The sequence below is a fragment of the Martes martes genome (assembly GCF_963455335.1).
Source record: "Martes martes genome assembly, chromosome: 7".
NCBI lineage: Eukaryota > Metazoa > Chordata > Mammalia > Carnivora > Mustelidae > Martes > Martes martes.
This window is the reverse complement of record NC_137894.1, coordinates 30604731-30628128: the sequence shown is the minus strand read 5'-3', so window position 1 is coordinate 30628128 and position 23398 is coordinate 30604731. Positions and strand designations below refer to the sequence as shown.

Sequence of the window (23398 nt, the reverse complement as noted above, 5' to 3'; positions counted from 1 at the left end):
CACACTCAAAAACTCTGTCTCTCCAGCTCACTCTCCCCAGGGCCCATTACTGTCCCTCTCATTCGTTCAGTCTGGGTATACTACACTTTGCCAGTATGCCTCATTTCCCCCACCAGACAGTGCCCCTCCTCTCTGCCCACCCAACCCTGATTCTTCCTCCAGGGCCCAGTCCCTAAGAAGTGTCTTGATGCCTCCTACCTACGCAGAGTCTGGTTTCTCCTCCATCACTAACCACCGCCCCCCGCCCTCCCAACACACACAACCACACACACTGTCTGCTTCTGTAGCTCAGAGCAGACCACTTCCCTGCTCCTCATTAACTATGACATGTAACAGTGGTACTTAGCTGAGGGCTGATCATGTGCCAACCACTGCGCACTAAGCACTTCAAATGATTTAACTCATTTCCTCACCACAAAGCCTTAAGAAATTGGTGCTATTATTTCCCCCATTTTACCAAGTGGGGAAACCATAGCACAGAGTTTAAGTAACTTTCCCAATGTCACACAGCTACTGCCAACAACTTCATTGCCTCCAGGCTGAAAATAAAGTCCAATAAAGTCCCACGATGTTCGTTGGCTCTCTTGTCCCTGCAGAGACCCCCATCTTCCCCCACTCTCCTGAACCCACCCAGCAAACTGCAGCCATACTGAGCTATTTAGGGTTCCCTGAGCCTTCAAGTCATTCCCTGCCTTCCTCCTGGCTGTTGTTCCCCCACCTGGGCTCCCAGTCCTACTAAGCCTTCCCGCTGGCCCTCCCCTCTTTCTTCTTCCTGTGGACTTCCCACACCACCTCTCCACCTTTCTCAGCAGTTTCTTCGCACTTGTTTGTTGGCCTGTCAGTTATCCTACTGAGAACCCCCTGACAGTAAGGTGAGGTGGCCTAGCAGACTTCAGAGCAGAACCTGTCACGTTGTCACGTTGTCAGAGCCAGGAAACATTTGAACGAGTGAATGAATGCTTACTAGTAGCCGCGAATGAGGCCTACTCTTCACTACAGATCCGAGGACAGAAGCCCAGGTCACGCCTCAGTCGCCTCTGCATCGGGGGACCGGAGCCCAGAGAAGGCTCTGAGGTCGCCCCACTGCGGCCTGGTGGGCCCTCGCGGGTGGGACCTTCCCGAGCGTTCAGCGCGGGCCCGCAGGTGGGGGCAGGGCGTGGGCGCGGACACACCCCCCGCAGTGCCGCCGGTGCCCAGTAGGGGGCGCCGCTCCTCCGGCCCACGCCCCGCCGCGCGCCGGGCAGGCCCCCTCGCGCAGGCGCGCTGCCGCGGGCGGAGGATCCGGGCCGCGCTTCCTCTCGCCAGGCCTGCGAGCTTCCTCCCAGCGGAGCCCCGGGCAAGCCGAGCTTGGCCGCCGCCGCCGCCGCCACCGCAGCCGTCCTCCCGCTCCCGCCCCACCCCGCACCCTGCCCGGGGGGCCTGCCGGGGTGGGGTCCGAGCGGGGCTGCCGCCCCGCCGCGCCGCCGTCGGGGCCGTCCCCCGGCCAGCCGTCCCTCCCGCCCCAGCCAGCCAGTGGTCGCCAGAGCCTCCGGGGCGTGGAGCGCGGGGAGACTCCGCGGCCCCCGATCCAGCGTCCGGGGCAGCCCCCGGCAGCCCGCGCGACGTTCCAAACTCGAACCTCGGTGGCGGCGTTCGGAAGCGGAACTCTGCCGGGGCCGCGCCGGCTACATTGTTTCCTCCCCCCGACTCCCTCCCGCCCCCCTTCCCCCGCCTTTCTTCCCTCCCCGACCCGGGCTGCGCGGCCATCCCCCTGCCTCTGTCTGGCCGTCCCTCCTCCCCCTCTTTTCGCACCAATACCTCTTTGTACCGCACCCCCCCGGGGACCCCTGCGCCCCTCCCCTCCCCCCTGGCCGCATGGACCGTCCCGCAGGCCGCTGATGCTGCCCGCAGCGAGGTGGCCCGGACCGCAGTGCCCCGAGAGAGGTGAGTGCATGGAGAGTCTGGAGGGGGTGGGCGTCCGAGTGCTTCCCGAGGGAGTGAGGGTGGAGGTCGCGCGTCCCGCTTCTGTTGCTTCCGTTGCAGCTGCGGTCACGTCCACTCCCATCCCCCACCTCCCTTACACCCCTCCTTCCCGGTTCGAATTCTCCCGGGAGTCACTGTCAGCCCGACTGGGAGGGGATCTCACCAAGGAGGTGCTGCCCTGTGAGCCCCACGGACTTGTCTCTGGCCACTCCGAGTCTGTCCGCGCTCCTTGCCTCCCCCTGTGTCAGGGCTGGCTGGAGCCTGGAGGGAGGGGGCAGCATGGGTCAGGACCCTGGAGAATGGACACTTTGCCGTTCCCTGCCTGTCCAGGCCCTCCCTGCAGGTCCCCTAGCCTGCCTTGTTCTGAACCCTCCTTCATTTCCTCACCGAGGAGCCAGCTGGCTCTTCTTAGGAAGCCCAGGGCCCACCACCTCCCTTGAACTTGCCAGAGGTTGAGCCTCTCTGTCTCCCAGAAGACCAGGCCTAAGCCAAGGGACCTGTGACCCTTGGGTGGGGAAACTGGGCAGGGCGTCTATGTGGGTGGACATAACACTGGGCATTAGGACGATGCCCCCACCTCCTGGCAGCCTGGTCATTTCATTCTCCCAGACTCCTCAGGGCCCAGGCCAGGTGTCAGGAAGAGGCGTGTCCAGCCACCAGAGCCTTGGAGCATAACTAGAGGTTCACCTCCCCTCCCATTTTCGGGACTAGTGTACTGAGGCTCAGGGGATGGAGTTGCTACCCCAGGTCTCTGGCAGAGTCAGGCTGTCTGTCCTTTCATTCTCTGCTCCACAGAGCTGGACTGCCGTGGGTGGAGGGAAACCAGGCAGGTACCTTCACCCACCAAGGACCCAGACCCCCAGCTTGACTCAAGGGACTTTGTGGGGTGAACACGTGCTTCCCAAAGAGGGCTTCCGGGCCCAGCTCTGCCAAGGTCTGGGCTCAGGCAGCATAGGTACTACCCGTGGGATTTCCCCTGGGTGCCTGAGGTGGGTCCCACCAGCAGGGGATGTGGTGGGAAGGGGCGCCATGTCTGGTGTGGCCCTGGTACTCAGCTGAAACAGCCTGGTGGTCGTCCTGCCCCAGGCCTCCCACACATGTGGCCCAGCTGGCCCAGGAACATGAATGGGATCCAGATGGGGAAGGTGAGAGCCCCGTTTCCACAGCCTTGGCACAGGAGTGTTGCCAGAGTGGGCACCATAGGGGCTCTTTTCCAAGCTCCCCACACTTGGGTGGTTCCAGTGTCTTTCGTGGTGGGGCCCTAACAGGAAGAGGGCAGAGGCAGCAGGAGGGAGGCTGGGAGTGTGGTGGTATCCTCTTGCTTCCCGGAGGGTAGGAGGTTCCCTGGAGGATGTTGAACTGTGTCTGGGCCTGCTTGGGGCCACTGGTAGTTTTGTCCTGCTCAAGACTTTGCCCTTAATGTAGAGTTTTTTCCCAGTTGCCCTGACATGCATAGTGGAGGAGACCCAGATGTGGTGGGCCTGTGAGTCTCCCCACACCCAGCCCTAACTTCTTTCCAGCCTGGGGGCCTGGGGCTGAGGCCCAAAGGTTGGGGGTTTTCCTACGGACTGTGAGCTGTATGGGGACGACCCCTGGGTCCCCAGGCCTTTGTAGAAAAGGATCTGGCTTCAGGTTAGCACAGTTGCAGAGATGTGTTTTTTTATCTAGGGAGTTTGGTGTCTTCCTGCCTCTCGGAAGTGGCTGCTCTTCTCTCTGTGTTGGCTTAGGGGTGAGGAAGGACCAGATGATGGTCCCCAGGGCCACTGCAGGGGGCACCGGACCTCAAGAGGCTGAGCCACCGTGGAGCAGCCCTGAGTACAGATGGGGGCTGAGGCCCAGGATTCACAGTGTGGGACGCAGCTGCCTGAGCAAACTGCCAGCTGGCCTCATAAGGCAGAACAGCCTGGGTCCAGTTCTGGCCTCCATCTTTTGAGGCATTTTGAAGCCTTGACATGTAGTCCCCAAAGAAAGAGGTGTTTGGTCTGAGGGTCCAGGAAAGAGAAGGTAGGGAGAGCCCTGCAGGTGCTTGAGGGGCTGTTCCATATCTGAAAGGCCATCCCATGGAAGATGTCCCAGAGGTCAGGGCTGGATCTGGGGGCAGTCAGATCCCAGGGAAGCAAATGTGAGCTCAGAAGAAAACTATGTTCGTATTACTTTCTTAATGCATAAAGTAGCAACACAGCACCACAGAAAACTTAGAAAACACCACAAGAAACACAATTTCTTCATCAGAGGAGCAACTGTTTGCATTTTGGAGTTCCCTCCCTGTCCTTTCCTGACTTGTTTTTTCCTTCCTTGCTGTTGTCATTTGAATATGTGCACCATGACACCTTTTTTCTTTTCAGTTCTGTGTCTCTGGGCATTTTCTCACGCTGCCACACAGGGTGTAACTTCGCCACCGGATTCCAGGCCTCCCCCAAACCTCCCTGACTACTAAGCTCGTTGTTCCACGCCACGGTGGGCACTACAGCTGGTGGGACCACAGGCCCCCAGAGCAGCCTGGGGTATGGCAAAGGGCGGGCAGCTTGGCACCCAGCCGATGTGGTCCCGGGCCCAGCCCCACCGTTAAGGCTGGTCACCTCAGAGATGGGGATCCTTTGCCACGGGGTGGCCATACATGGGGCAGAGGGCGATATGAGGAGTCTGAGCGAACTAACCAAGGTACTAGAAGGTACCCAGCACCGCCCCTAGCCTCGGGTAAGCACTTTGTAAGGAGAGATTGGCATTGTTCACAGAGTACCCACTGCAGGCTTCCTCGGTGTGTGGGGATGACGCCTGGGCCAGGGAGGGCTAGCCTTGGTCCATGGAGCCCTTCGAAACTCTCTATTCTTGAGGTACTGGACTATGCTGGCCAGTGCCTGTCCCACCTCCTTGGCCTTGGCCTTCCCCGTTCCCCATCACCACGGCGCTGGCTGGTCCAGGACCTGGACCTGACCCTCCCTGTCCCCCTTTGGTCTCCCGGCTCCAGAGCTGACTGGACAAGGCCTCTCCTCTGAGAGCCTGCCTGCCTTCTCCCCCAAGCTAGCTTCTGCTATTTCCTAGGCCACCCCAGGTTTCCCTAGCAGAGCTGGAGGCCTACTTAGCTTGGGAAAACCACTACTTGGGCAATGAGCCCAGGCATCCTAGCCCCAACCCAGGGATGGCATGCCAGCCTCATCTCCCTACCCTTTCCCAGTGGTGGGGGTGGGGCGGGGAAGGGAAGAAAACTGGTGGTGGCTGGGGTGGGGTGGCAGGGTTTCTGGCCTCCCAGATGGGAGTTGGAAGGGAGCATAGGTGCTCTACAAATCAGTGGGGAAGTCCTGTGTGTTAGCAGCCTCCTCTTCACCAGGTGCTACCTGGGTCTGACCTGAGTGTATACAGCTGTGACACCCCCTGCTTCCTCTTGCTGGGCTTCTGCGGAGACCAGAGTAACTGGGAGTGCCCTCCTGGAGCCACGCCTTGAGCAGTAGGAGGAAATCAGTCTCAACTTGGCATTCCTGGGCCTGAGAGACCATAGCCCCAGGTGACCCTAGGGTTATCCAGGACTAACCTAGGCAGGAGGTCCTCCGCCAGGTGGCCCATTCAGTGCAGAGATCCCCCAGGCACCTGATCTCAGATTCTAGCTGCTAGAGTTCGCCTGTGGAGTGTCTCCCTCCTCCCTGGTCTTGGTGCAGGGGAAGTGGGCATTACAACTACCCTCCTGTCCTGCAGCTTGGGCTGGGATGAGGTCACTGGGTGGGGTCCCCTCCAAGATGCTGGCCTGGCTGGGGCAAGCCCTTTGGGTGTTTCTTGGTCCCCCCGCCTTGGTTGGGGACAGGATGGGTGGAGGAGCAGGCTGCCCCCAATGGCGGGCAGGGAGCACTGCCTTCCTCCCTCCTCTCCTGTGGGTCCCTTCATTCAAGGGCTGGAAATAGAATCCGCTAAGTAATGATTAAAGTCAAATTCAGACCTAAAAATAAAGAGCTGGTAAAGGAAGAGCTAGTGTGCTCCCTGCGTGGCTGAGGGGAGAAGCGAGCAGGGCGAGGCTAGCTTTCCGGGAGAGGCCAAAGCCTGCTGGGGGATCAGGACTCCTCCACCAGTGGGGGGAGGGCATCTCTTTTATCCGGCACCAGTTGGGCAGTCTAGCCACACCAGGGAGAGAATCCCATTTTTCCCCTGGGGAGACTGAGGCCCAGAAGGGGGAAGTGTTTTGTCCAGGCACTGCCCAAGAGCTGTCCTTGGCAGGCACCCAGGGACCTGAGGGCCCCACGCAGCCCAGTTTGTCCTTTCTGCCTGCTCAGTTTCTCTTCCTGGTTTTGAGGTACTGTGATGAGAGGAGCTTCTCATCACACACCAGCTATGCACGCCTCGGGGGTGCTGGGCCTCCGACCGCAGCTTCCCTCCGTCCCCCTGCCCCCCCCCATCTCCGCCCCTTCCGTGATCAGGGCCCAGAGCTGCAGGAACAAGCAGAAGAGAGGCACCCCCCCCACCCCTGCCTGTGCTGCTCTCCGCACAGTTGGAAGTTTTGTAGGGGTGAAAACCTGGGTGTCATCTGATGCCTGCTCACCCTGGCTGCTGCTTCTCAGGCCTGCCCAGCCCCACCCCCGGTCTCTCTGTTGGTCCTGGGCACCTGTGCTGGCGTCCTGTGCCATAGGGAGACTGGAAGGGAGAAGGAAGGAGGAACCCCGAGAGCTCCCCTGCTGGCCAGCAGAGAGCAGACTCAGAGAGGAGTCGGGGAGCCTGTGGTTCAACTTCCTGTCACGGCTGGTGGGGAGCTCAGAAGCCGGGGGTCTGCGTAGGCTGGAGCAGCCAGGAGGGCTTCCTGGAGGGGAAAGGCCATGAAAATCAAGAAGTTTTGAGCTCCTTGCTTGGAGTTTCTGCCTTCTCTAGGGTTGCTCGCTTCACTAGTAGCTAGATGGCCGTGGGCAAACTCTTGGTCTCTCCGTGCAAAGCAGAATATGGCAGATGATTAAGGAGTGGGCACATGAATGTAACCTCTGCTTCCCTGAGCAGGAGGGCCAAGCTCTAGGCAGATCTCCCTTCAGCTACCTGCTCTCACCTAGCTGCCCATTTCCAGAGGGTCATTTGTCCTGCCCAAGGAAAGGCTGGGGGTTTTTCTGACCAAGTTCAGACAGATCGGAGTTCAAATCCCTACTCTGCCCCCTTGGAAACTGGACAGCTGTCAGCCTGGTTCCTCCTGTGTCAAACAGCGATAAACAGTAAAACTTCACAGGGATTTTTGAGGATTAAGTAACTAACACAGGGTTGGGCCAGTGGGCCGTCATCCCCATGTTTTCATTCCCATGGTCTTGTGCCCATTTCATTTCATTTTCATCACCCATCCTGCCAGGGGAGGGTGTTGATAATCTCCTTCTCCATCAGGTGTGTAGCAAGACTGTAAGTCCTTTGTGTTGGGCCCCCATAGCTTTACCTTTTGAGCTATGTGTTTTGTGGGTCCCAGTCCTGAGACAGACCAAGAATCTGGGGGCCAAAGTTCTAGGCAGTTCCTGAGCCTCTGGGCCTCAGCCCCCCACCAGTAATGTGCATAGGAGACTTCAGGATAAAGGACAAGGACACTCATGATTTTTAAGTGGCTGTTGGAAGTCAGCGCTGAGAGGCTGTATGTAAATGTAGGCAAATGGTCATGCAAAGCCTGCAGCCTGTGCTGGGGGATAGGGGGACAGAGGCCTGTGTGAGGGCCCTGGGGAAGGCCCGAGTCCCTGCTGCCCAGTGCATGTAGGTAATTAGGCTCCTGAGCGGTAATTAGAAACCTTTCTGGGCCAGAAGTGTCAGCCTCACACCGCAGCGGTGCCCGGGGGAGGCGGCTTCCCATTAGCCTTCTCTCACGCCAGCCCCCATCTCTCCCAAACCACTAGAGGGGATTTCCGGTCCCAGGAGTCACTGGGGGCAGGAAAAAGACAGTGAGTTGCTATAATTTCGTTTCAAACATTTTTTAGCCATTAAGTCACCCCTACCCTTAGGGCAGGGGTCCTGAAGACTGAGGGAGGCCTAGGCGAGTGGGGAGGGAGGGCAAGCAGCACACCCAGGAGCCAAAGCAGGGCCATCCTTCCAGCCCTTTCTTCACCCCCAGGGACATCTGGGCGCCTCGGAGGGTCTTGCGTGCCAAACTGCAGTGCCTGACCCTGAGACGCGTGTGCAGTGGGTATGCTGAACACTCTGGGCCGCCCTCCTGGGTCAGCAGGCCCCTCCAGCCCCACAGCTTCACGGTCTGGTGTGTGGCCTGGGTGTCCTTTGCAGAACCAGAGGTGGGGCTGATCTTACTGCTGCCAAACCAGCCCAACTGCTGGCAGCCCCGCCCTCCTCAGGTGCTCTGCCACCCTATCTGAGGGGCGTGCCTGAATCTGGAAGCTCAGTTTTGCTTGTTATCTGTCCTGTGACCTGTCAGAACTTCCGGGCTGGTTCAGAACCTTGATGCACCCCCACCCTGAGCCGCCTTCTGCCGTCATTAACTCTTCCATACCACAGTTTTGGTAGCTTAATCCTGGCCTAGTCTAGCACCTGCCCCACGCCCTCCCCGCCCCCCAATTGCTTCCACTGAAATCCTCCCAGTTCCAGCTCCCCTCCCCTTCTTCTCAGAAGCTTTCCCGGGTTGCCCCTGTCTCTTCTGTCTGTGGGGACTCCAAGTACCGCTGGCCATGACTGACTGCCTGGTAGCCAGGAGGACAGAAGCAGGGCAACATTTTGGTGGTGGCCTTAGGCTGGGCCCACCAGGGAGACAGATGAGTGGGGTTCCTAGAGCCCCCTAGGGTCTCAGGGGTCCTTTCTTCCTTTCCATCCTGGCTCACCTAGCAGGGGCTGGTCCACAGTGAGGCTCCAGGAACCCTGGCTCAAACAATGAGAAAGTATAGTGAACCTGCTTGTTGCTCTGGCAGCTGCCCCTGCCCCCAGACTCTCCAGCTGGGTCCTGTGGCAGAACCAAAGTCTCAGGGGGCCGTGGCCTGAGTTCCCCCAGGTCTCTTGTGCACTTCCCTTTTCAGTGGGTATTTTTAGCTGGGTGTAAACAGTTACTGAAGGCTCCCACGCCCCACTGGGCAGTGGAGTTTTGGTGAAGGGGGCAGGGCAGGAGACCCTTGACCTGCCCCAGCCTCTGGCACATGCTAGGCTGTGGTGGTCCATGGCTGCCCCCAGGGCAGGGAAAGAGCAGCCTGGGAGTTTTTGGGCTCCCAGTTCTCCTCTCTTCCCCCCTCCCTGCCAGCCAGGGCTACCAAGAAAGGCCTGCCTGAGGCTGCAGCCACTGACCTCAGTGCTTGGGCACAAAGCCCAGCCTGTTCCCGGGACCCCAGCACAAGGGCTGCTGGGAGCAGAGTTTGGGGCAGGAAGTCAGAGTGAAGCGCTGACTTCACAGAGTTCCAAAGCCCCCGTCCCCTGGTCCTCGGCGGGTGTGCCGACAGCTGCTGTCCCTTTGGCGTTAAATATAGTCCTGGCAGTTAGGGGACCTTGGTGTGGCACGGCCTAGCTTCCTCTCCTTTCCTTTGTTGGTTCATTCATTCATTCGATACTCATTTACTGAGCAGCCACTCTGGGCTCAGCCCATGCTGGGGACATGAGTCAGCTCCCAGCCTTCCCCCCGCAGAGCTCCCAGGCCAGGATCAGTGAGGTTCTCACCAGAGCCCAGGGATGTGTGAGAGGCTGTGGAGGCCTGGAGCCGCGGGCACAGCTGGGGAACCAAGGAAGGCTCTTGGCAGGGGGGTGGGGTTCAAAAAGTGGTTTATTTTCAATCTTATTTTTAGGGAGAGGATAGTAATAGATACATGCGGTTTTTGAAAAAAGAGGAAAAAAAGTCAAAAAGAACAAAATAGCAAATACACAGTGAAAAGTAATTTTCCCTTAAACTTGACTCCCCCCACTTCCCAGCCCAGAGACAACTTGTGTTGCCAATTTCCTGGCTTTCAAGGATAATCCGTGTGTATTTGAGTTTAGGGATGATTTGTATGTCCCCTGCACCCTGTCTGTTTCCACAGCCTCGCATTCGGAGTATTTAAACCTACTAAGAAGCCAAACTAGGGCGCCTGGCCGGCACTGTGGGTGGAGCCCTCGACTCTTGATCTCGGGGTCGTGAGCTTGAGCCACGTGGGGCATAGAGATTACCTAAAAGATTAATAATAATAGGGGCACCTGAGTGGCACAGTTGGTTGAGCGGCGGACTCTTGATTTCCACTCAGGTTGTGATCGAGGCTATGAGATCAAGCCCCTCTTCCGGCTCTGCACTCCACGGGTAATCTGCCTGTCCCTCTCCCTGCACTTGTGTGCGCCCTCTCACATGGTCTCTGAAATAAAGAAATAAAATCTTTAAAAATATTGGCAATTATCATAAAAAGCTGAAATAATCATATAAGGAATACCCATACATCCTTCACGCATATTCACCAGATCTTAACATTTGGCCGCATTTGGTTTACCTCTTTTATATACCTAGATGTGTGTACGTGGGGCTTGGTGCTGGCTCGTTTGAGTGTCAGTTACAGCCATCTATCTTTCATTTCCAAGTCCTTTAGCATGCACTGCTTACATAATCAGAGCACCGTGATCACGCTTAAGAAAATTGCTGTTAAAGTTCCCTAATATTACCTAACATTTCCATTTTCCCAACTGTCATCCACTGATTTTTATAGCTACTATTTTTCTCCCTCTGAGCCAGAATCCAATTCAGGATCACTCATTGAATCTCGTTGTCCTGTTGCCTTTTCCCTTTTTTTCCAGCTTTATGGAGCTGTAACTGACATACAGTGTTGTGTGAGTTTAAGATGTACAGCAAGGGTACCTGATGTACGTGTGTTGCTAAACAGTTACCTCAGTGGGCTTGGGCAACACCTGCTCACCTCCAGTAAATTCCATTTTGTTGTTGTGTCCTGTGTCTCTAGTGTCCTGTTTCATCGAGAACATCCTCCAGCCCCTGTTCATTTGTTTTGTCTTTTCTTTAAAGATTTTATTTTTCATTTGTCAGAGACAGAGCATAAGCAGGGGGAGTAGCAGACAGAGAGGGAGAAGCAGGCTCCCCGCTGAAGAGAGAGCCCAATGTAGGACTCGATCCCAGGACCCTGGCATCACGACTTGAGCTGAAGGCAGGTGCTTAACCCACTGAGCCACCCAGGTGTCCCCTTTGTTTTGTCTCTTAAGACACTAACTTGGAAAGTCCTGGCCAGTTGTTGAGTCTGTGCCTGATGGCATCTTCCTGATTTTAGTCAGGTTGACGGGATCTGTGGGAATCCTACCCCAAAATCCTAGCAGGAGGCACTCGGTGTCATTTCTTTCATCTTTAATTCAGTTGCACGGTTAACAATGTATCTGCCAGGTCTGCCTGTCGTGCAGGGGCTGCTGCTTTCTGGGTAATCTGTGGGGTGGTCCCTGAAAGCCGTGTCCCTGTCTTGTTCCCCCCAGAAGCTTTTTCTTAAGCGACTTCAACTGGCTTTTTGCCGTTTCTGCTTGCTTCGCTGTCTGGTGCTCTGTGCTCTCAACCCCTAAAGGTCTGTTCAGGCCCCGTTACCACCGGAACTGTCATTCCCTCTTAGGGATAGCTGGCTGTCTCTTTACTTGATCCCTCACTGATGGACATAAAGATCATCTCCCAGTATCTTGCTGCCACAGACAGGGATTTTGTAGGCACACGTGAAACAGAAGCAATTCCTCAGGTGCGCCCCGGAGGTTGAGAGGAGGAAGGAAGTTCCTCGGGGTAGAGAAGAGGGAGGGAGTAGAGAGGGAAGGCCAGGCAGGGAGGTGGAAACAGCAGGCAGGACACAGGTCTGGCTGAGGTGTTGGAGAGCCAGCCAGCAAGTCCCAGAAGAGTCAAGTGACTTTCCCAAGGTCATATACACACAGGAAATTGGTGGCAGGGCCTGAAACAGGACTGAGTCCACCACTCCCAGAACAGTGTTCCTGTACTGCCTCCCAAAAGTGGCCTGAAAGGCACGCAGAACCCCTGTGTGCCTGGCCCAGGCAGGCTTAGAGGCCTAGGTTCGCCGCAGCCCCTCCCAGCCATTCTGGCTCTTCGTCTCTGACCCGGAGGGGCTTGGCCCCCCGCCCGCAGGAGGGAGACTGCTAAGCCGCCCCAGGACTCGGGCTCGGGCTTGGGACTTCACCAGGGAAGAGCTGTCAGAGCCCAAGGCTTGCACTTGGCATTTCCATGCAAAGGCAGGTCTTGCTCTTGTTGCAGGAGGTGCCCACTCCAGTCTCCAGAGGCGGCCCTGGCTACGGCAGGATTTTCACCAACACATTGTACAGATGAGAAATCAGGTCCTAAAGTTTTAGCCAGCAGAAAAAAGGGGAAGGACCAGCTCCTTCCCCTGCTTCCCCTCCTTCTATGGTCGCAGCCCCCTGAGGAACCCCCCCACCACTGCAGCCAGCCTTGTCCCTCCTCTGGGCCCTGCTTCTCTCCTCCCCTGCGCTCTCCCAGGCCCACAGCAGCTCCTGGGGCATGGTGCGGGGGGCCTTGGGGCATCTGACACCTGAGCAGGGCAGGGCGCTCACTTGAGGTGTAAACCTCAGGCAAGGCCACCTTGGCTCCTTGACCTTGCTCAGGGTCCCTGTCTGTAAAATGGGGTAAGAGTAGCCTCCATCGTTACAGGATTTGATGAGCCATAGCGTGCCAGGGACAGGGCCTCGCACAGAATAAGTGCTCAGAAAACAGGGCCTATTATTATTTGTATTATTATCATCATCAAGTCAGTGGGGAGGCGGCCGCCGCAGCTGCAGGCTGGGAAGGGAGTGTTTGCAAACTGACAGCCGGGAGGGTGACTAACGGTGCCCTGCCCTCCCTGGTGGTGCAGTGGTGGTGAGTCTGGGGATGGGGGGGTGGGGGAGGCATGGGGGTGTGGAAAGCTAGCAGAGCCCCTGTTCAGAAGGGCCTGAAGATCAGGGACCCAGCCAGCCCTCATTCGGGAACCCTCATTTGGGAACCCTCATTCGAGTTCTGGGCTGTCCACCCCTAACTAGCTATAGGGCTTCACTCAAGCTGTTCAACCTTGTGAGCCTCAGTTTCTACTTCTATAAAATGGGGGTAAGAAGCGCTCACAGCTCACCACAGTTTGTGGACCACAAGAGCCCAGTGGGTGGTTCCTGTCCTCAACTCAGTCATGTGAATGTGTGTTTGGGGTTGGGGGGGGTGGGGAGGCATATCTGCTCAGCTTTGTTGGGCCCCAGTCTCCCTGTGCAGACAGCAGAGATCCATGGGCTGGCCTCTGGGGACAAAAAGCACTGTGTATCCTGGGAGGAAGGGTTGCCTTTTTGTCTGCTGGGGCCGGGGGTTATGTCAAGCCCTGCGCCAGGCCTTCTCAGTCCAGGGGTCTCATTCTGCTCTGTCCACAGCCTGCGTGTGGGGCCTGTCCCTCTCTGCCTGTCAGGGTGAGGGATCTGAGGCTCAGAAGGGTTGAGTCATTCTTCCGAGTTGCAAACTCAACAGAGCCAGGTCTGCCTGACCAGAAGCAGGAGCGAGGCCTGGAAGGGGTCCTGGTTCTCCCTGGCTTCTGCTCTCAGCCACATGCTTCTCTGCTGAGGCCCTGGGAGCAGACCGTGGTTCCTCACTTAGGCGTTTGAAGCCCCTGCTGACCTGCAGGGTAGATGCCAGGCAGGCCACCCCCCCCCCTCCAAACTAGCCCCCGCTAGCAGACTGCCAGTGTGCCCGGATGGTCGGGGTGTGCTTGCCAACCCCTCCTGTAGGCTCACAGCCGGGCCCTTTTCTCTCAGTTGTCCCTGTCTACCTGACCCCCTTGCTCTGCTGTCACCCCAGCCCGGGTCACCCTTCCTGTTTGCCTCCTGTCCCTAAGCTCTCCATTCTTCAGGGCTCAGTTCTGGGGCTCCCTCCTCCAAGAAGCCCGCTGAAGCCCTGCAGTCCTTGTTCACCTCACACGCCCGGGCACATGCGCTCAAGCGTTGCCTCCCCCTACCTGGCCTGGGGGAGGTGGCATTGCAGCCTGGCCCTAGACCTTGTCCATCCTGTTCGATGAGCCCGGGAACAGGACTCCTGGAGGTTTTCTCCTGACACACTGCACCCATGAAGGAGTCTGAGGCCTGTCTGAGCCTCAGCCGCCTCAGTCTCCTGTCTGGCAGCAGAGAGCAGGAGCCCCAGCCCTGCTGCTTCCTGAGACAGGCGCTTGGGCTCGGGGCTGGAGGAAGACAGCGGCGCTGGAGGGGTGCCAGGCTAGGGCCGCAGAGTATGTGTGTGCGGGACAGCGTGGCTGCTGCTCTTGGAGTGTGGCTGGGCTGGAGGCTTCTTGGAAGGGCTCCACTTTACTGGAGTAAACCTACACACCCAAAAGTGCCCCCGTCATAAGGGTGCAGCTCAGTGAGATACCACAAGGGGAACTCACCCCCCTTCTGGTGGCACTAGCCCTTCCCGAGGGCAGTTGCCATCCCACACCGTGGATTTGGCCAGATTTTGAACTTTATGCAGTATAAATGGGATTACACGGCCTGTGTTCTTCTAGCCGGCTTCTTAGTTAATACCACTCGGGAAATTCGTCATCGTGGTTTCGTTACTCAGAGTGTTGGTGTTTGTCGCTGAGCAGAATACCACTCTAAAGCTGCACGGTTTGGCAGCTTACCCCCGATGGGCGTCTGGGCAGCCCCCAGTGCGAGGCTGGCGACAGATCGTGCTGTGCGAGTACTCTCATGCCCATGGCAGTGGACACCTGCCCCGTGTCCGCTTGGGTGTGTACCTAGCAGTGGGGTGACTGGGCCGTGAGGTCGGCATACCTCCGACTTCAGACATATTCCCCGGGCACGTTTTTACAGGCAGCAGAACTCAGAGGCTCACAGAGAACAAGTGATTTTCCCAAGTCACATTGCACGTTCCCCAGCTTCACAGAGCTGCCTTGAGCTCCCTTCCCCCGCAGACCACACAGCTCACATCCGGGCCTAGGGCTGGGAGTGGGGTCAGGTGGCACTGGTGCTGCTCCCCACCCCAGAGCTTCCTTTGCCTCTGTTGGCCATTCGGTCGGGCTGGAAGCCTCCATGGGCCTAGGGTTGGGGACCCCTCTGTCCCTGGCACTCTGTAGCCTTCATGCTCCTGCCTCCCCCTATCCAGTGCTCTCAGGCTGCTGAGGCTGGAAGAGAGGATGGATGGCCCTTGCCTGAGTCCCAGCTCTGGAGATCTTCCGTGCTTGTTCACATCTCCGTGGGGAAGGAATGGGAGCCCAGTGAATGGGCGGGGCCAGCTCCTCACCCCCTCCCTGTTCTTCCCCTTCTCCCTGCAGCTCTCATGGTACCAAGTGGCAGGGTGGCCTTCCTGTGACACGGGGAAGCCAGATCTTCTGAGAAGATGTCGGCAATCCAGGTACCACAGGGGTAGGAGTCTAGGGCAGTTGAGTGCCCCTCCCCCCCGGAGGGGTGCTGAGTGGAAGAGAGAGAATGAGGGCTTGCTTCGATCTGCTCCCCTTGGCTCAACCCTGGCTTTCCACAAAGGAAAATTCAGGGGGCGCTATTAGACGCAGGGCTCTCAAGATGGGAGTACAGATCTGGGGGTGGTGGGGGACTCTCAGCTGGAAGGCACCCAGAGTTCTTGGGGGTAGGGGTGGGGAGTGCCTCTCCTTGGCTCACGAAGGCGGGCCAAGAGGCTCTGACCTTGAGCGTGGGTGGGCAGGTGGGTGGAGATGGCCCCCGGGCTGCCTCCACCTGCCCACCTGTCCTGTCCTGCAGGCCGCCTGGCCTTCCGGTACAGAGTGCATTGCCAAGTACAACTTCCATGGCACTGCCGAGCAGGACCTTCCCTTCTGCAAAGGAGACGTGCTCACCATTGTGGCGGTCACCAAGGTAATGGGGGGCCTTACATGGCCACACCTCATCTGGCCTCCAGGAGTTCCTGCTGGGTCCGGTCTCCCCTGCAGGCGATGGTGGGCCTGAGAGTGTGTCTGGGCTCCCTCTCCCCAGGACCCAAACTGGTACAAAGCCAAGAACAAGGTGGGCCGTGAGGGCATCATTCCAGCCAACTACGTCCAGAAGCGGGAGGGTGTGAAGGCCGGCACCAAGCTCAGCCTCATGCCGTGAGTACTGCCCAGGAGCGGTCGGGGTCTGCGATGTGGGGAGGGAGGAGTACGGGAAGCCCTGGTTCCCCCTAGAGGAGTCAGGGAAACAGAGAGGCCAGAGTAGGAGTGGGAATGTGTGAAGGCTTCAAGACGAGGGGAAGGGAATGGGTGCTTGACCTCAGAGGTAGGGGGTGGGCCTGGGAGGACCGGAGGAGGAAGTGTGGGAAGCAGGAGATGAGGGCCTCCTACGCCTGGCTGAGCCGGTGGGGGCTGTGGTGAGGGGCCAGGCAGAGGGAGCACCTTGGAGAGTGGAGCCTGGAGGACGCATGTGGGGGTTGGTGATCTCGAGCCGCCGTGAGCCATGATCTGGCCTCCCCCCAGCTGGTTCCACGGCAAGATCACACGGGAGCAGGCAGAGCGGCTTCTGTGCCCGCCAGAGACGGGCCTGTTCCTGGTGCGGGAGAGCACCAACTACCCCGGGGACTACACACTGTGCGTGAGCTGTGACGGCAAGGTGGAGCACTACCGCATCATGTACCACGCCAGCAAGCTCAGCATCGACGAGGAGGTGTACTTTGAGAACCTCATGCAGCTGGTCGAGGTGAGCCGGGCCAGCCTTCCAGTTCCGTCCCACCTCTCTTGGCCCCTGGGAGCCTGTGTGTCCCCTGCCTTGACAAAGCTCCTGCTCCGTGCCAGGATTGCCCTCTGACCACCCACAGTGCTGCCATAGGGAGAGCGGCACTGTCCCTATGTCACAGCCTAGGAGACAGGTTCAGAGCAGTGCAGGGACCTGCCGCAGGTCACAACAGCTGTAAATCAGCGGTGCCAGGACTAGAAGCTGAGTCTGGCCAATCCCAGGGCTAGGCTTCCTTCCGGGCCCACAGAACTCCACGCCTGTCCTCCCGAGTTGCGCCCCGATGGCCCCGGGCTCCTGCACCCGCACCCATGTGCCCACGTGGTCCTGTAGCTCCCAAGGCCAGTGCTGCCAGCCCTGTTGAGGCCATATCTGGCTTCCAGAAGCCCCAGTGGCCCCCCCCACGCCTCCTGCTGCTGGGGATGGTCCCAAGCACATCTGTACTGAGATAGGGCTTGCCTTCTGCCTCAGGATGCTGATGAGGCCCGAGGTCCGGAGTGATAGCAACAGCCCTGTGTCTGTCCAGCATTTGGATGTGACTGGGAAGTGGGTCACCAATCTGAGTCTGGGGCCTACCTAATCCTTCCCCTGGCTGGAAGTGAGAAGCCCTCCTCCCAACCCAAAGCAACTCCAGGCTGGGTGGGCTCGGCCTCCACCGCCCTCTGGCGGTTAGAGATGGGCAGTGCATGGGAGTGGCTGGTGGCCCTCTCGGCTGGCCCTCAGTGCCTGCCCTGCCCTCGCAGCACTACACCTCAGACGCAGACGGACTCTGTACGCGGCTCATCAAGCCAAAGGTCATGGAGGGCACCGTGGCAGCCCAGGATGAGTTCTTCCGCAGTGAGTGCCATCCCCGCCCCCAGTCCTCACTTGACTCCCCGCCTCCTCCCACCCAGGCTCCCTGGCACTGCCCCCATCCCGGAGGCTCTGGAGACCTCCAGGGAGCGCCACACACACAGTCCAGGCTGTGACCGCTGTGAGCCCTGCTCTGGCTTCATCCCTCACTGACACCCCCTCCCCCCGCCAGGCGGCTGGGCACTGAACATGAAGGACCTGAAGCTGCTGCAGACCATTGGGAAGGGGGAGTTTGGAGGTGAGCGGGAGGGGGTGGCAGCCGTGGGGGGGCCAAGGGCCTGTGGAGAGTTCTGGGAACAAGCTCTAGCCCTCCTTCCCCAGATGTGATGCTAGGAGATTACCGAGGGAACAAAGTCGCTGTCAAGTGCATTAAAAATGACGCCACTGCCCAGGCCTTCCTGGCTGAAGCCTCTGTCATGACGTGAGCCAGGGCCAAGGGTGGGTGCGGAGGTTACCCCGGGACAGGGAGGAGATGGGGAGGCTCAGCAGGCTCTGACCACCCGCCTCCTGCCCCAGGCAACTTCGGCATAGCAACCTGGTACAGCTTCTGGGCGTGATCCTGGAGGAGAAAGGCGGGCTCTACATCGTCACTGAGTACATGGCCAAGGTATGCACCTGCCCGGAGGGGCCACCCCCATTCTGGAGCTGAGCACCTGGGCCTTCCAGCTGTCCCAGACACCTCACTGTCCTTGGGCCCCTGCTCCCTCAGGCCCCCCTCTCTCTGAAGTCACCTTTTGTCCTGACTTGTCATTTATTCCATGTGACAAGTTGGGTAGCTTGCCAAGCCTCAGTTTCCTCATCTGTGAAATGGAGATAGTATCAGAGTTCCCCTGAGAGATTTATGAGATTTAAGGGCGAATGCACGAAAACAGCTGAGTGTGGTGGCCGGCTCGTAGAACCTGGTACCCATTCAGCACTGAGTCCCGGCCTCTCTGCTCCTCCCCCTCCTCATATCGTCCTCATGTGTTCACCCAGCCCTGCCCATGATTCCAGAGGGCTGGGGGGCCAGTCTGACCTGGGGGGCCGCTTGGTCTGTCTGTCCTGCCCCAGGGGAGCCTGGTGGACTACCTGCGGTCGAGGGGTCGGTCGGTGCTGGGCGGAGACTGTCTCCTCAAGTTCTCACTGTGAGTGACGCAGCACCCACTGGGGGGGACCCTGGCCTGCTGCGGGAGCCCTGTCTGAGGGGACGCGTGTCCGGCTCTCTCCCAGAGATGTCTGTGAGGCCATGGAGTACCTGGAGGGCAACAACTTCGTGCACCGGGATCTGGCTGCCCGCAACGTGCTGGTGTCGGAGGACAACGTGGCCAAGGTCAGCGACTTTGGCCTCACCAAGGAGGCCTCCAGCACGCAGGACACAGGCAAGCTGCCAGTCAAGTGGACAGCCCCGGAGGCCCTCAGAGAGAAGGTGAAACGGGCCTGTCCCCAGAGCCTGAGGAGTGGGAGGTAGGGGTCCTGGGTTCCCCACCCCCCCACCACCTCCCAAACTCCCAGGATCTGACACTGCTCCTCCCACCCGCGTGGCAGAAATTCTCCACCAAGTCTGACGTGTGGAGTTTTGGAATCCTTCTCTGGGAAATCTACTCCTTTGGGCGAGTGCCTTATCCAAGAATTGTGAGTCGAGTGCTGGGGCTGGGTCATGGCCAGGGCCGGGGCATGGCTGGGGCTCACAGTGAGGCTTTTGGAGCACGGAGGAAGGGGTGGGCCAGAGAGGCAGCCTTCCTGGGCCCTGCCTTCTGTTCTTAGCCACAGAGCAGCCCTCAGGACTTTCCAGGAGCCTCCCAGGCCTGGCTCTGAGGCCTGGCTCTGAAGGGGATCCCTGAAGCGGAGTCGGGGTCCGCTGGGGAGTCACGCCCTGCACAGACTGACCCCACCCGCCTGCCCGCAGCCCCTGAAGGACGTCGTCCCTCGGGTGGAGAAGGGCTACAAGATGGACGCCCCCGACGGCTGCCCGCCTGCAGTATACGAGGTCATGAAGAACTGCTGGCATCTGGATGCCGCCACGCGGCCCTCCTTCCTGCAGCTGCGGGAGCAGCTCGAGCACATCAAAACCCACGAGCTGCACCTGTGACCTCTGGCCCCCTCACCCCCCACACCCCCTGACCCAGGTCAGGGGCCTGCAGGGACTGAACCTGGAGAGATTGTGGACCTGGTGCCCCCACTTGCTGGGCCCAAGCCTGAACTGAGCCCAGCAGGCCAGTGGGCCTCTTTCCTCTGCCCCAGCCTGCGCCCCCTCTGGCCCCCCAGAGACCCCGCCTAGGCCTGGCACCTTTTCTCATGGACCCACCCAAGGGGCTTCGGGAGCCCCGCCAAAGGGCCAAGAAGGGAGGAGGCTGGGGAGCGTGAGGCAGATGCCCTCTGCCATGGTCAGGCTTCTCCTGGCCTCCCATCTCTCGCCTTCTTAGAGTTTTATTCCTTTCCTTTTTTGAGATTTTTTTCCCGTGTGTTTATTTTTTATTATTTTTCAAGATAAGGAGAAAGAAAGTACCCAGCAAATGGGCATTTTACAAGAAGTACGAATCTTATTTTTCCTGTCCTGCCCAGGGATTGGGGAGACCAGGCCCCTCTCTAGGGACCCATCGCCCCAGCCTTGTTCCCCATTCCATGTTCCGTGTCCCGTGTCGCCTCGGTCGCCCCGTGTTTGCGCTTGACCATGTCGCACTGTTTGCATGCGCCCGAGGCAGACGTCTGTCAGGGGCTTGGAGTTCATTCGTGTGCCGCTGCCGCCCACCCACCTGCCTTGTGAGATGGAACCGTAATAAACCACTCCATGAGGACACCGCTGCCCAGCCTCGGCGCTTCCTCCGCCGAGCCTGCCTGTCCCGCCCAGCCCCCTGTCCCTGTGCCATCTTGTCCATCCCCCTGTCTCTGTGAGTGGGGCTGTGCTTGCCCTGGGAGTGGAGGGGGGGTGTGGGGAGCACGGCCGGGAGATGTAGCCGCCGCTTTGTGTCAGCTGCACGAGCGAGTGTCCTGTGTCTGCCGTGGGGGAGCCCTCACCACCAACCCTCCCCCACTGTCCTGTTGTGGCCCAGGCTGGGCCCCGAGGCCGTCCTGAGCTTGGGACCCCGTCCACAGGGTCCTGTGTATGGGGCCTAGCTGCCTCCCCTGCCCTGTTGCTCAGGCCAACAGCACAAGGAGGGCTGGAGCGGAAGATGGGAAAGGCAGCCAGCCCCGGCCAGATGGAAGCAGGGCGCCCCGGTTGGAGGCAAGATAAATGTCTCATGCCTCAGAAGGTGCTGCCCCTGGAGGGTGAGGGAGGGGAAGATTCTGAGCTGCTGGCAGTTCTCACGGTTCACCCCAGATATAAGAGCACCGCCACCTCCCAGCGCGTGCCCAGCCTTGTGCCTGAGGATACAGAGGTGGAGGCCTTCCCCACCCCACCTTGGGGGCCACAGATGGAGAATGAGGACCAGCCTTGGCATGTTCTCCCCTCACTCAGGTTGCCCAGGGTCAGTGGTCAGTGTAGAAGCTGTAAAGATTGGGGGAGGCTCATTTCATTCACAGAGACAGGCACCGGCGGTAGGGGGAGGGTGGGCAGGGGGGTCCCCTTGTCTGGTTGTGGCTTTGACCCGGTCCCAGCCAACAGGGCCTGAAGTCCAGGGAGGTCTCAGTTTCGCTGTGTGTCTCGTGTCTGTGCCTCAGCTCCCTGCAGCCCAGCTGCTGGCGTTGGCCCCAACCCCCCAGCCCAGAGCAGCAGCCTCCTCGCCTCCCCCAGTCCATCCTCTCTGCACATCACCAGCCTCATTTTTCCAAGACCACACTATTCATTCAATAGGAGATACTTGAATAGCTGCTTTGTGCTAGGACTGGGGCTCAGCAGCAAAACAGACCTTGTGGAGTTTCCAGTCAGGAGGAGTCACATATACAACTACAAACTGAGAAGTGCTATGGAAAAAACATGTGACGTGGGAATTGGGATCTTGTCTGTAGGTCAGGGAGGGCTTCCTGTAAGAGGCAGCATTAAGCTGAGATCAGGGTAAACAGGAGGTGTGGGGGTTGGGCAGCAGCATTCCAGGAAGGGATGCTGGGACTGGAGGGAGGCAGCTCCATCCAGGGTCTCTGGAAACATGGTGAAGCTACACAGGGAGATTTGAGGTGGAGAGGGGAGGCCAGAGGAAGGGTTGGCTTTTGTCACCCTGAGAGCCATGGGGTGCCAGTAACAGGTTCTGAGCAGGAAGGAACAATCACCCAGGCTGCTGATGGAGAAGTCCCAGGGAGCACAGGGAAGACTGATAAGTGCAGGAGGGGATGGCGGGAGTGGACAGCCTCCAGAGGGACAGGAGAAGCAGCTGAGTGAACTTGCCAGTGGCTTCATGACAGAGGTGAAAACAGGCCAGCCAGCAGGTCCTTTCTTCCCAGAAGACCGGAGTTTGCCCCTGGGTAGCCACAAGGAGGCCGCTGGGGACTTTAGCCAAACCTGAGTTTGCAGGGCTACAGATTCCAAGCCTGGCTTGGCAGTGTGAGTGATGCGGGAGAGTCACCAGTCTTGGAAGATGGAGCTGTAAGAAGAGGAAAGAGGATGAATTAGGGGATTTGAAGGCAGCAGAGGCGTGAGCAAATCTGATGCCAAAGGGAAGGACGTCTATCTGCAGGGGGAGTCTACATGCTGAGGGGACAGAAGACAGAGGTGTGGGCATGGCAGTGATTGAAGGGGGAGCCTTCCTTAGAGTGGGAGGGGTGGCTGACACCTGCCAGAGCACAGGGGGTGCGCCTGCAGTGGGAGCCAACTCCCAGGGAGGGAGCCACAGGCAGCACCGTGGTGATGGTCATGGTCAGCCCCGGGGAGCGTGGCAGGGAGCTCTGATTCAGAGTTTGCTGAAATCTATGGTGGGCTTTCGCCATGGCCAGTGTCGAACCACCAGCCTGACTTTGCTGGCAGGGCATTTTGAAAACTGGCCTGGGTTCAGAGCCCTGCAACGGTACATGGCCATGGAATCGGGACAAAGAACAGGTGGGGGCAGGCGGACAGAGACCCATGGGTCTGCAGCCCAGATAGCCAGGTGTTTCCGGTCTTTCCACCCAGTGGCACTCGAGTCTGCCCCATTCCTTCCTTGCATTCTCTCACTTGGCCTATGGCATTTCTGTTCCCTCCTTCCTTTTCTCTCATCCTTCTGCCGTGTGCTAGCTGCTGGCTTAGCATAGACAAGGAAGACACAGTGTCACCCTCATGGAGCTCATGATTAATAGGGATCCCACTCAGGCTCAACCTGGTGCCCAGAAATCTGGTGAGGTGGAGGGGGCAGGAGGTGCAGGGGCAGAGAATGGGGCGCTTCTGACCACGGAAGAGCATTGCCAGGGCAAAGGTGCTGGGGGGCCCTAGCCTCGTGCGTCTGGTCCTCAGGTGCCAATAGGGGACTTTCAGGAGCACATGAAGCTGGAGAGAAAGCAGGGCCCAGACCCCACCCAGCCCCACAGATCCCATGAGCTTTTACACAAAGACGGCCAGTGGTGAGGACCAAGGAGTGATGTGGTCCTTTCTGCATTTTAGAAAAATGATCCTGGCTACAATCTGGCCCTGGGAGTGGGAGTGTCCGGAGTGGAGACAGGGAGACAGTGGGGAGGCAGCAGCTGGCCAGGCAGGAAGTGACTGGCGACGGCCCGGGCTGGGGAAGCCATCAGAGGTAGAGAGGAAGGTGAACGCAGTCAGCATTTTACTGATCTGAGCGCTTACTACCAGCCAGGCCCTATTCTCAAGACCTTAGAGGTATCATCTCATGTCCCCCCTCTCAGCATGGAGATGCACGTTGAAGAAACAGGCTTGGCAACCAGAGGATCAGGCATGGTGGTCTAGGAGTGGCAAGAGGAAATTGAAGTGGTGGCTCTGATTTGACCAGGTGGGGGAGGGGCTGCCATCCCCGAGACCCTAGCCCAGGACAAGGATTGGCCAGAGGTTGGAGAACAGGAGAGCTCGGGCTGGGGGTATTGTCTGGGGGCCTTCGGGACATCCAGGTAGAGATGTCCCCTGCAGAATTAGGCATTCAGGCCTACAACTCCAGGAGCAGCCTGCTTGATAGCAGAG

At 58.8% G+C, this 23398-nt stretch overlaps 1 protein-coding gene across 1 annotated transcript; it reads left to right on the top strand.

Moving 5' to 3' along the window:
- Nucleotides 1-1537: 1537 nt before the first annotated feature.
- On the top strand, nucleotides 1538-20156 carry CSK (C-terminal Src kinase). The gene is made up of 13 exons (XM_080807811.1): nucleotides 1538-1923; nucleotides 15129-15208; nucleotides 15571-15684; nucleotides 15802-15914; nucleotides 16278-16497; nucleotides 17274-17367; nucleotides 17555-17620; nucleotides 17704-17803; nucleotides 17899-17989; nucleotides 18433-18506; nucleotides 18592-18787; nucleotides 18907-18993; nucleotides 19268-20156. Exons 2-13 carry the CDS (start codon nucleotides 15194-15196, stop codon nucleotides 19448-19450), a joined length of 1353 nt encoding a protein of 450 aa, XP_080663937.1. The 5' UTR covers nucleotides 1538-1923; nucleotides 15129-15193; the 3' UTR covers nucleotides 19451-20156.
- Nucleotides 20157-23398: the final 3242 nt, after the last annotated feature.

What these genes read in the sequence shown, in the direction of transcription:
- CSK (XM_080807811.1), top strand. An exon ending in TGGGAAGGGGGAGTTTGGAG is followed by an intron (nt 17,621 to 17,703) that starts GTGAGCGGGAGG and finishes CTCCTTCCCCAG; the next exon opens with ATGTGATGCTAGGAGATTAC. An exon ending in GCTGAAGCCTCTGTCATGAC is followed by an intron (nt 17,804 to 17,898) that starts GTGAGCCAGGGC and finishes CTCCTGCCCCAG; the next exon opens with GCAACTTCGGCATAGCAACC.